Source organism: Muscardinus avellanarius (assembly GCF_963383645.1).
Source record: "Muscardinus avellanarius genome assembly, chromosome: X".
NCBI classification, from domain to species: Eukaryota; Metazoa; Chordata; class Mammalia; order Rodentia; family Gliridae; genus Muscardinus; species Muscardinus avellanarius.
This window is the reverse complement of record NC_137792.1, coordinates 99653314-99666039: the sequence shown is the minus strand read 5'-3', so window position 1 is coordinate 99666039 and position 12726 is coordinate 99653314. Positions and strand designations below refer to the sequence as shown.

The 12726-nt window shown below is 36.6% G+C and overlaps 1 protein-coding gene across 1 annotated transcript; it reads left to right on the top strand.

Moving 5' to 3' along the window:
* Positions 1–482: 482 nt before the first annotated feature.
* Positions 483–2570, top strand: PWWP3B (PWWP domain containing 3B; the record flags this gene model as incomplete). The annotated part of the gene is made up of 1 exon (XM_080718784.1): positions 483–2570. The coding sequence occupies one exon, from the start codon at positions 483–485 to the stop codon at positions 2568–2570; it is 2088 nt and encodes a 695-aa protein (XP_080574910.1).
* Between the last annotated feature and the right edge of the window lie 10156 nt (positions 2571–12726).

Genomic DNA, 12726 nt, shown 5'->3' with positions numbered 1-12726 from the left:
TCCCTGAAATACCATCACTAGCTCTCCCAGATCTGCCTACATGTGTATACATTCACTCCTTAATAAACATATGCAAGTTCTTAAATTTGAAGTATTATAAAATAATTTTCCATTTCTTATCTTGCAATTCATTGTGCTGCATTTTTCCGTCTGATCCCTCATTGAGCATTATTCTTTCTGGTTTATCTCTTCTCTGTTTACAATTGCTCATATTTTACTTTGGCAAAATAATCTTATTTGCTAACAATTTTCCTTTTCCCTATTTCAGTATCTTCTACTCCTATTCAAACGACGTGTTCAAACATCCTGGAGAAACTGTAGTGGAGGAAAACAGGCCACATAAGCCATACATCCTTTGTGGTCTTAAAACAAAATAGACTTTGGTAAGAGTGTTGTTTTGGGTAGGTCCTGTATTTGTAGTGGCAAATACATCCAGCCACTTCAACCTCTCATAACCTCTTGGCATAGAAATCTAAATCATCATGGATGCTGAGTATGTCCTATGCAATTGGAAAGACCAGTTGTGGCCAGCAAAGGTTCTGTCCATATCCGAAACATCATTAGACAGTAAGAGAAAAAAGAAACTTTCCCTAAAAGTTCAAATACTCTCACTAAATGAAGAAATTGAAGTGGATAGCACAGAAACAAAGATTCTAAATAAATCTCAACTAGAAGCCATTGCCTCTTCTCTAGCAGTGGAGTCAGAGGTTAGCGCACTAGCTAGAGAGGAAACAGCCTATGGAAAGTCACTAAAAGTAGCATTGGATATCCTGAATGAAAGAGAAAATTTGAGTCAAGTAAACATTTCAGATGAAGAAGAGATTACTATAGTGTCTGAAAATATACCACAAAATCTTTCTGATTCACCCCCTCATAAAAGGTATCGGAAGAGTGAAGGTGACTTACCAAAGTGTCTTATGGAAAGTGAAGACTCACCATCCCTGATAATAACTTTAGACAGTGATGATTCCATATCTGAAGATAAATCACAGATACACACAACTGATGACACTATTCCAAGTGAAATGGAAACAAAATCACCACAGAACTCCAGCTACTGCCCAACTTTCCTGTCACTTTCAGAAGATGATGAAGAAAAAGAGAAGAAAAAGATTGACACCTCAGCATTTATGTATATAAGTCCCACACTCAAAGAGGAGGAAGACACATATATTAAAGATGAAAAGTTTGTTCCATCTTTGTCATCAGATATCCTCATTGAACCCAAAGCTTTGAAAGAAGAAACACAGAACATCTGTCCAGACACCCAAGCTGTTTCCATGGAATTTCCTACCTTGTCAGAGACTATTGAGGACCCTGGAGAGGGTCCCTCAAATCAAAATCCATGCACAGATGCCAGCCAGAATCAAGCTTCTGTGGACTCAGATGTGCGAGATGCGACACCTTCTGTGAGTTGTGCAGGGGAATGCCAGGTTTCAGTTAGTGCCTCCAGTCCTGTCCTGGATTATTCACTTCTTGTGAATAATGAAAGAAGTCTTCAGAGACTAGAATATGAGGGACATGAGGAAGAAGCTCAGACTTCTGAGCAGTCATTGAATCCAAATCCAGTAAGTGCTTCCAACTTAGATGACAATGAGGAAGATGAAGAACTTCCACGCTTAATTTTTCATTATGAGCCACGTTCCTTTGAAACAGGAATGATAGTCTGGTTTAAATATCAAAAATATCCATTTTGGCCAGCAGTGGTAAAAAGCATTCGGCGAAAAGAAAAGAAAGCAAGTGTGTTTTTTGTTGAGGCAAACATGAATCCTGAAAAGAAAGGCGTTAGAGTCCATTTCAGAAGATTAAAAAAATTTGACTGTAAAGAGAAACAAGCACTAATAGATAAAGCCAGGGAGGAGTTTAGCGAAAGTATTGATTGGTGCATCTCAGTGATTTGTGACTACAGGGTTAGAATAGGTTGTGGGTCTTTTACAGGCTCTTTCCTTGAGTATTATGCTGCTGACATTAGCTATCCAATGAGGAAAGTAATCAAACAGGATACATTCCGGAATATATTCCCAAAGCTGCAAAATGAAGATGCTTCAGAGCAAATGGTTGTGACCTCCCAGACCAAGAAAATGTCCTTCCAGAAAATTCTCCCTGACCGGATGAAGTCTGCTCGTGACCGGGCCAACAAGAACCTAGTGGACTTCATTGTGAATGCAAAGGGAACAGAGAACCATCTTCTGGCCATTTTAAAAGGCACAAAAGGATCAAAATGGCTGAAATCATTTTTGAATGCAAATAGGTTCACACCCTGCATTGAAACATATTTTGAGGATGAAGATCAGATAGATGAGGTGGTGAAATATTTACAGGATATCTACAAACAAATAGATGAAAGAATGCTGAATCTGATAAAAGGTGACAAAATTAAATTTATCCTAGAAGTTCTTCTGCCAGAAGCAATTATTTGTTCAATTTCTGCCGTTGATGGATTAGATTATGAAGCAGCTGAAGCAAAGTATCTCAAAGGGCCATCTCTAGGCTATAGGGAAAGAGAATTATTTGATTCAAAGATCCTATTTGAAAAGAGACGGAAGCCTTTATCCACTGAAGCTCATTAATGATTCTAAGAGTCCAAATCATAACAGGGAGGTTTCCTAAATATTCACTAAATTATCCCTAACAAATTTGCTATATAAATATTTTCTGAAAATGAAAGATTGGGACAATGTGTTTGTTTTTTGTTAAACATTTCCAGCATCTGCAGGTATCGCTACATGTTTCTTTTATTTTGCTTCTTCAAATCAATCCTCTAAAAATATTTTAGTGGTTTTACTTTCTCATACATTTTCACAATACATAATTTCTACATGATTTGTAAACTACTATTTTATGACCTTTTATTTCTCTGCTGTATAATTAAATACAGCATGCACAATCATTTTAATATTAAAATTGCACTGGTGTTAGATATTAAGCAAGATAATAAGAAAAGAAGTCTAAAAGAAACACCAATTATATATTTTTTGCCTAATTTTTATACAATAGTGAGTTTTCTCTTAAGATAGCTGAATTATTTTTCCTGCCATGCCTATTTATTTTTGGAAAAAAATGTATCTCTGAGGCATAGAACCAAAGATAGATGATAGGTAAGCTTTGCTATATATTATAACTAACCACAAATGCTTTTGCAAAACAATGTAAAGTTCAAAAATAAAGTAAATGTATTTTCTGCATGTAGTCTATATTTATGTGAATACCATCTCAGCATGCAGAAAATCATTTTGGCAGCCTCGAACAGGATGATTCTTTCTACACTTCCATGAAATTCTGTTTTGGGGAGTGGCTATCCTTCAATGGATAAATAGTTTCTTAAAACAGACAGGCTGCTGGCTGTCCTCATATCTAACACTGAGAGGATCTTCTTAATATAGCTGTCTGACCACATGTGGAAGGCACCTACAGTCATTAGATTCATAGTCTGGTCACTCCAGAGTCCAGTCTTATTGCTTATGAGCCCAAATAGTTTGAGATAAAACTATATGTAGAAAAGCAAGCACTATATGTAGAAAAGCAAGCACTGTGTTCTGAGTCTTATCCAAATATGTAGTCCTTTGCCTCAAATCAAGCAAACTTTGTCATTCTGGCTTATTTGTAGAGTAGTTCGAGTTGGTTCCAGTAATACAAATGCCAACTGGTTAAGTCATTCCAAACTGTACAAGAAGTAGATGGACCAGAATTTGGGACTTTGGAAATGGGTTACAGAAAAAGCCTCCATCGGCTAAATATGACCATTATATATGACCATTATGAAAATATGGTTAGATATATACAATTAAAAGTTAAAAAAAGTCTCTGAGATGTCTCATGAATAGGTGAGCAGCTTGCCTTTAGTGATTTGCTAATCTTAAATATTCTGTGGTTGAATGCCAAAAATAATATAAAATTTTTAAAAATGGGAAAAAAATAAAAGGATGAAGTTAATAAGTTGTTTATTCTAACTGGAAACAAGATTTGTGTGAGATTAAATTTTACTAAAACCAGTTTATTTTTAAAACTTGATGTGAAAAAAGTGCTAAAGGCTTAACGTGAACTTATCTACATCTTTACCTCTTAGAGTGAAACAGCTGTCACTCTTGGGCTCTTATTATGTGTTCACATACTTACATGTTTTTTAAAAATTTGCAACAGTTTAGAGTTTTGATTTGTAATAAAATCCATTTTGCCTTTTAACTTGGATATTTACTTCATACTTCAGATTGTGCAGCTACATAAGTTGTATTTGTGTAAGGTAATGTGTGTGCACACACAATATTTGCTTATTGTAGTTGCCATCACTTTAATGCTTGTTATGTTATCATTCTGAATAAATATGCAATTTTCATTCGCTTTTGGTTTTTTTTTTTCTTTTTCTTTTTTTTTTGGAGTACTAAGGATTGAACCCAGGGGCATTTTACATATGAGCTACACCCCCAGCTCTATTGTTTATTTTTTATTTTGAAAGAGGGTCTCATTAAGTTGCAGCGAGCTTCACTAAGTAACTGAGGCTGGCTGCAAACCTGAGATCCTCCTGTCTCAGCCTCCCAAGTACTGGGATTACATATGTGCGCCACCACACCTGGCTCATTTTGTATTATTTTAAAAGACAGCATTTCCAATTTTATAAGTTGCATAACCCACAAAACCTTTTCTAAATCCCACCTGGAAAAGACCAAGTCTCCTTTGGTTTATAGACTGTACCAATCCACCTACCTTCCTCATGATCCTGAGGAAGATTTGACAATGTGTGGAGTTTAGAGCCTTGAAAAATACAATGTATGCTATAATATTGTGTCCCTCTTATCAAAACATATTACTCATACTCACTTTTCTCAGTGCACTATTTTTATGTCCTGGTTCTTGTATTTTATTTATCAATAGCATTGTGAATCAGGAAAGCATGTGATATGTGGTTTAAAGCTCTGCTTTGAAGAAAGTAATGGGTGACATCGAAAGGAAATATTATTCCTCTGACCCCAATTTCACTGTAATTTCTAATATGACTACAGTGCACTACATCAGAAATATTTATTAACTTTGTAGATTGTGTGCATTTGAAAGTCACAGTCCAGGATTCCCTCATGTTTGTTAGCTCCTAGGTGCTGGATTTGGGGTGAAGAATGGGTAACTGATCTCTCTTATGATATCATTTGCTTTCTGGAATATGTTGATGTGAGAGAGGTGTGCCTCAGGCATGCATGTATTCTACTTGAAAAGGTCATTATATGGCATTTGGGATATGGAAGAGGATGTGCTTGACTTCCAACTCAGGGTAGGCTCTGATCACCTCAGGATGTTCAAGCAGGCTCTAAATGTGCCCTAAGATGTATCTCTAGCATAGATATGTATTTCTGATGAGAACTATTGATCCATTAACCATACTAACCCATTGGATTCAGGAGATCCTCATCTCCTCTGATTATAAAGTAGACTGTTGAATATCAGGCCCAGATTCTATCTGAAAGGTCTGTAGAGCTACATGGAGACAGCATGCATCTGTACAGGTGTTCTCTCTATCCTATCTACCTTTCTTTCCATGCTGATAAGATTAGAACTCAGAGACCTGGAACAGAGATCAGGGTGAGAATTTTGAATACCTACAGTTCTCTGAACCTTCATACTGACGTTAGCAGCCTCCTAAAACCATGCTATTGGAGGGGAGCCTCCCCATTTCTATAGACAAGGCAATAACCTCATCTAAAGCAGCTACCTCAAAAACTATTGCTTGTATGACTCGACAACCAGCACTGACATTTTTTAATTCCTTTAACTCATATAAAGGATTAGGGGCAAGATGTAGTCTGTAATCTGGTGAAAAATACTTATATTCAGAAGTAACTATAGGAATTTCTTAATATGTACTAGTATTATCTGACATAATGTATATTAGAATGTATTTTTAGGTTCTCAAACTAGCAACAGAGAGCAGTACATAAATTAAAACAGGAGAAAACTTACTAACATGGGAATGCACACATGTGACTCAGTTCAATGACCTAGAGCTGGCCTAATATGCTACTGGTATGGCATCTTTAAGCTTCTTTACTTCCTTGATAGAGTACTGAGGCATTGGTGAGAAGATCAGAAGGTTAAGGGGGTAGCATATTAGAAATGATTTATTATGTCAGATAAAGGGACCTATCTGAATTATTTTCCCTAGGAAGTCAGTGAATACACTACAATGATAAGAAATCTATTGATGAGGAACACTGACATTTTAGAGAAACTCAAAGTAAGCTCTCTTCTGCAAGCCATGGTTGTAATTAAATTTTGTTGCAATGGAGATAATAAGATTCCAGAATATTAGGGTTCATGTGGCAGTACCAAACCTTAGGATTATGGGAAGTATTTCTAGCCTAATAAGACACAAAAACAGAATGAAATCAGATAAATGTGATTGACATCTGTGGCAATGCCTCACACATAACAGTATCCCAGGGCTAGGTATATGGATAAGTTGACTGGTATGTTACTCTCTTTGTACATATACAAAGGTTGTGACCTGGTTAACCAAGTCTAATGTCAGCAGTTGCAGTGGCAGATTGTGTCTCACCATGTTTGAAGACTCACAGTGTAAATTGTTCTGCTACTAAAGCCACGTGACTCAGTCTGATAGCACAAATTTTCATCAAGCACTATTGATGGTGGAGAAGGATATAGTATCTAATCACTTTCAAGCCATCATTTAGGAGTTATAGCACAAAATTCTCAAGTTTTGAGAAAAGACCCTATCTCCTAATAAACCTGTCCTATTGAAAAAACTGTTCCTTGTATACTATTATGGCTTACTGGGTCTAGAATACCTAGCTAAGAGACAACAAGTAACTCTGAGAAAGACAGAAACTGCCTACCATAATCTGCACATTATAAGGTTTACCAAGTAATCAAGTTCAGCATGATCAATAGTAATTCACCCCATGCTGAAAATGCTACATTTGAGAGCTTAAAATTGCACAAATAATTTAGAGTGCACAAATCCCTATGACATTGACCATTGCCTTAATGATGCCTGTTATTGATTGGGGTCTGAAATGTCCCCCCAAAACTCATGTGTTAGGCAATGCAGCAATGTTCAATTTTGAAATGTTGGATAATGAGGGCTTTGACCTAATCAGTGAATTAATCCATTTGATGGATTCATCATTTGAATAGACTACTGAGAGGTAGGAAAAACTAATAAGCAGGTAAGGCATGGCTGCAGGAAACAGGTCTGGTCCATGAGGAATAGACTTCTTCCTGGTCCTTTCCTGTCTCCCTCGTTCTGCTTCCCAGCTGCTACAAGATGAGAATTTTTCCTCTGCCACACCCTTTCCCCATGATGTTTTTGCCTTGAAGCCAGCAGACTATGGACTAAAATCTCTTAAATTGTGATACAAAATAAAGTCTTTATTAAATTGTTTGGTCATAGATACAAAAAGCAGACTAACACAAAACACTCTTATAGAGTAGGAGGTAATCCATGGCCAATTAATGGTGCATATAGGTCAGCATTAAAGTAAGGTGATAGATACAAATAGATTGCTGCCACACTTCAGTCTTAGTTGGAGTATCCCTAAGGGGGGAAATTCCAGTTGGCAGAGCTATGAGCAGTGTACTTGTTACCTCACTTTATATGGAGGGAATAATGGCCTGAGGTGGCCTCTTGGACTGTGGAGAATAACTTGGCTGGCATATTCAGAGTCTTGGAAGGAGAAGAACTGGAAATTGAAGAAAACAAAGTCTTGGTAAGAGGTATGCAAACTATGGGAATGGAAAGAAATCACATGAGTCGGTCATAGTGGTACAAGCGTGTAATCCTAGTACTTGAAAGACTGAATCAAGAGAATTGCAGATTCAAGGACAGTCTCAGTAACTCAACAACTTAGTGAGACACTTTTTCAAAATAAAATTAAAATAGAGATGGGGTGTAGCTCAAAGTTAGACGACCCTTGAATTCAATCCCCAGTGCCACACACAAAAGAAATGAAGAAATAACATGCATCTCTGTACTTCATATTAATGGCTTATTTGCAAGAGAATTGACTATAGAAAAGGCACTCAACAAACAAGTGTACCTAATGACTCATGTCATGAATGTCAAATGACTTCTCACCTCAATTATCTTAGTTCTGGCACATGGATCTAATGTCCGGTGGCAGAGATGGAAAACATTAACTTTTAATACCTTTCATATATGAAGGTTCAAAATGTTTAATACATTATTCTTATGTGCTATGTATATTTTATAAAATATATACCTAATTATTGTTGGTCATCTTAGCCTGAGCATACACAAAAGATAGCTGGGTGCAAGGTTTATTTGGCAGATGGTTTTATTGAGTCCAAGCAAGCAAAATTAGAAAAGTGAGTAAGTATGAGTTCAGCAGCATTCGTTTTCTCTTTCCAAAGGTGATCAAGCTAATGCCACTGCTAAGTGATTTTGTACCTTTAATTCTGCACCTTTCTTAAAGGACAGCATCCTGTCATTTGTTTCTGTGTTGCACACATTCTTTCTTAGAGGTAGCAGTTACTGATCCCAGCAAAAGTGGATGCCAACTTCAATTCCTTGGAATCAGTTACTGCTTACCTATAGTGGTGCCCTATTTAGCTACACATCATTGTTTGACTTTTCTTTCTTCCTTGTTCACCACTCACTTTTTCACCCTGACTCACCAAAACCACTTAGTAAATGAACTATTCACAGGAAAACTGTGGTATCAGTCTCCATTTTGTGGCTGCTCAAGCTAAGATAACTAGCAACAACTACGTATATATTTTATAGAATATAAGTAGGTTGCATTTAGAAATAATACACATTTTAAACATTCATATATAAAATCTATTAAGAAGTAATGAGTTTTCCAGTTCTAGATAAATGTAATACACTCATTTCCCACTATTCCTCTGGGTGAAATCAACAAGTTTTCACCATAGGAAACAAGAGAAAGAAAAGCATGTTGAATCCAAATTAGAATAAAGAAAATAAGTATTAGAGCAGAAATCAGCAAACCTCAAAACAGAAAAGAGAACAAACTAATGAAATCTAGAGCTTGTTCTTTTAATCAATAAATTTGCTAAGACATTAGCCAGAACAACAATGAAAAAAAGAAAACAGAAACAAATTACCAATATCAGGCAAGAAGAGACATTGATACTAATCCCATTAACATTAAAAATAAAATGCTATCAACAACACTACAAACACAAACTTAGTAACTTAAGTAAAATGGACCAATTCAAATATTTTCAGAGGGAAATACCATTTTATTTTAAAATACTTCACTGTATTTGATATTTTTACAAAGTATTCATATTTTAATTAAAGGGATTCAAAATTTAATTAAAATACATTGTCATTAGGCAATGTATTAAAATATACTGTATTAATATGCAATATTTTAATGTATAATTTTTCAGAAATATAGAATGATTTTTTGCTTTATTGATATAAACTGATTTTTCTTAAGTTAATTCCTGACTTTCCTCAATCATGACAATTTACTTGAAGGAAAGTTCTAAAGCATCAAATCACTAACAGAGTTGCCTTTGATGCTTTTTTCTATATTATCACTAACTGCAACTGCTTCTGCAAGAAAAATCTTAATCAAAAGATAAGGTTAACGTATTATCCAAATGTAGTCTCTATATGAATAAAATCTTAGCATGCAATAAATCATTTTGTCAGTTTTGAACATGAGTATTCATGCTACACAATCTCTGAACTTCCCTGTAATTTTTGGAGAATCCATTCTTCACTTGATGAATTGTTTCTTAAAATACCAGGCTTTTTACTGTCTTTATAAGTAATATTGAGTGTATCTTCATAATTAAACCATCTGTCCCCATGTGGAACACAGCTAGAGTCAGTGAATTCAAGAACTGGCTATTCTATGGTTTGGGCACCTGTTCCCAAAAAATCCATATATAGAGGCTTGGTCCTGAGAGTGGCAGTATTGGAGTGTTTTCTAGGCCTTTAAGAGGTGAGGCCTTATAGGATATCCTCAAGTCATTGGAGGTATATTCTCAAAGGGTCTTGTGCGACTCTAGCCTGACTATTCTCTCTGCTTCCTGGCTTGACATGATCATACACTCTGACCCATGCTCTTTACTTGATATTCTGCTCTTGTCAGATATCCAAGCCAATGGGATGACCCAATTTGGACTTGAGATTCCAAAATAAATAATAATAACTATTATTATTATTATTAGACAAAATAATCTTCTTTATTTTCTAAGCAGCCTCTGTCAGATATTTTATTGAAATGGCATAAAGCTAATGACTATAGATCCTACCTAGTTTGATATAAACTATAGAAAATAAGCAATTTGTTCTGAGTTTAATCTCTAATACATAATCATTTGTCTCAAAGAAAGCAAGCTTTATCCCCTGTCACAGAATAGTTCCAGTTGGTCCCAATAATGCAAAGGCTACTGATAAGTCATTTCAAACTGCTAGATGAACAAAATCTGGGAAGTTGAAAAAGGGTAATTGAAGAAGCCTCTATTTGGTAAATAAGATGATTATCCAAATATGGTTCAATATATATAGTTCACAGTTTAAAAATAAGACCAATGAATGCTTATATTAATTGAAACAAGACTTTTGTGAGAATAACTATTAGAAAAGTTTATTTTAAGAACATGAGGTAAAAATAAATGTTCAGTGTTTACCTTGAACTTAACTACATTCTAACTTCTTTGGGTGATTCGACTTCATCTCACTTGTGATGGAATTTATCTATAGTTTTTCATAGTAATGAGCATAAAAGCTTATGGGAAAATGGTTTTATGAGAAGAATGAGATCTTTTTCCTAACTTACCCCTCCCTTTTCAGAAACTCATTGATAAAAATTATATTGCATTTCCTATTAAATGGGTGATTACCCATTCTCCTTTCACTTAGTAAGTTAGTAGTAAGTTAGTATTTTAAGAAAGAGACAGCCATTCAGCCAATGTAATTGCAAATAAAAATTATAGTATATACATTTATAATATTGGTTTCATAGTGTAATGTAGAAGTTAAAAATATATGTGAGTAAGCCAGGCATGGAGGCAAACGCTTGTAATACCAGCCCTACTTTTTAATTCTTTATTATGAAACAGGGTCTCACTGAGTTGCAGAGGGCCTCACTAAATAGCTGAGGCTGGCCCAGTACTGGGATCCTCCTGTCTCAGCCTCCCACTACTCCCGGCTACATTATTTTTTCAGTACTAGGAGATGGAAACCAGGTGCATTGTTCCTCTGAGTTACACCCCCAGCCCTATTTTTTTAGTCTTTTTATTTCTTGAAACGGGGTCTGTGAGTTACAAAGGGGTTCGCTAAGTAGCTGAGGCTGTCCATGAACAGCGATCTTTCCGGTCTCTTCCTCCTGAATGCTGGGGTTACACACATGAGCCACCATGCCTGGCTACTTTTTAAACTTTTTTTTTTTGCTGTACTGGGAGTGGAATCCATGGTCATCCTACCTCTGAGCTATACCCCCAGCCCTAGTTTTATTTATTTATTTATTTATTTATTTTGAAACAGGGTCTCACTGAGTTGCAAAGGGCCATACTAAGTAGTAGCTGAGGTTGTCCTTGAACTGCAATCCTTCTGTCTCAGCCTCCCAAATGCTGGGATTACAAGTGTGTGCCACCACGCTCAGCTTAAACTTTTTTGATAAAAACTAAAACACATAAATAAGAACAGAAGTATGTCTGTTGCTCATGGATGGAACTAGAGAATGTTATGTTGAGTGCAATGAATGAGTCTCAGAATGTCAAGGGTCCCATGATTTCTCTTATTTGTGGGAACTAGATGGAAGCTAGATGGGAAACAAGAGTAAATTCAGATAAATGAGAGAGACCAGTCGAATAGTGGAAAGATTTTGAGGAAGGAAGACGGGGAGGGAGGAAAAAGGAGGCTTGACGAAGAAAGAGTTCAAATAATGTTATGTGCATATATGAGGGTAACATTAAAGGGAAAGAATGGAGTGGGTGGTGTTATGATGAAATATGTTGTGGTGGAGGCCGGGCGTGGTGGCGCACGCTTGTAATCCCCGCGCTTGGGAGGCAGAGACAGGAGGATTGCGCTGGTTCGAAGCCAGCCTCGCTGGCTTAAGAGACTCTGTTTCCACATAAAAATGTTAAAAAAATAGGTCTGGGAGTCTAGCCCGTGGGAGTGTATCCTGGAGGTAGAAGGGCTTCCAGGAACCCCAGTACCACCAAAAAAAAAAAGAAAAGAAAAAGAAATAGGTTGTGGTGAAAGGGGAGAAATAATTCCCCCCAACAAAACCACATGAAGATTAAAAAAGCGCAGGTTCTTGTCCTGAGCTAATGGTAAATACGCATTAGCCTGGACTCTTGCTGAAAATTTAAAGAAGTTTATTAAAAAGATAGAAATACAGAAGACAGGTCAAGCCCCATGCCATTCAGAAATGGCACAGGGGGGCAATTCGAGCGAATTCACCAAAATTCCCTCATGCTGAGTGTTCTTATCCTGACCAAGTCAGCAGGTCCTTTGATATGTAGATATGCTGCCCTAGCCCAGGTATCTGCTCTGTCTCCATCCCAGCCGGATCTACCCACTCTGAGGCAGGGGAGACAGTCCTGTCTCAGGCACAGACCTCCACACCTTTTGTTACACTCCCAAGATGTGTGGGGGACAGCCCTGTCTCAGGCACAGACCTTCACACCTTTTGTTACACTCCCAAGATGTGTTAAGATGCTTATCCTGGATCTGGGATTTCCTCCCATCCTTGAGGAACTCTGTGTCTCTTT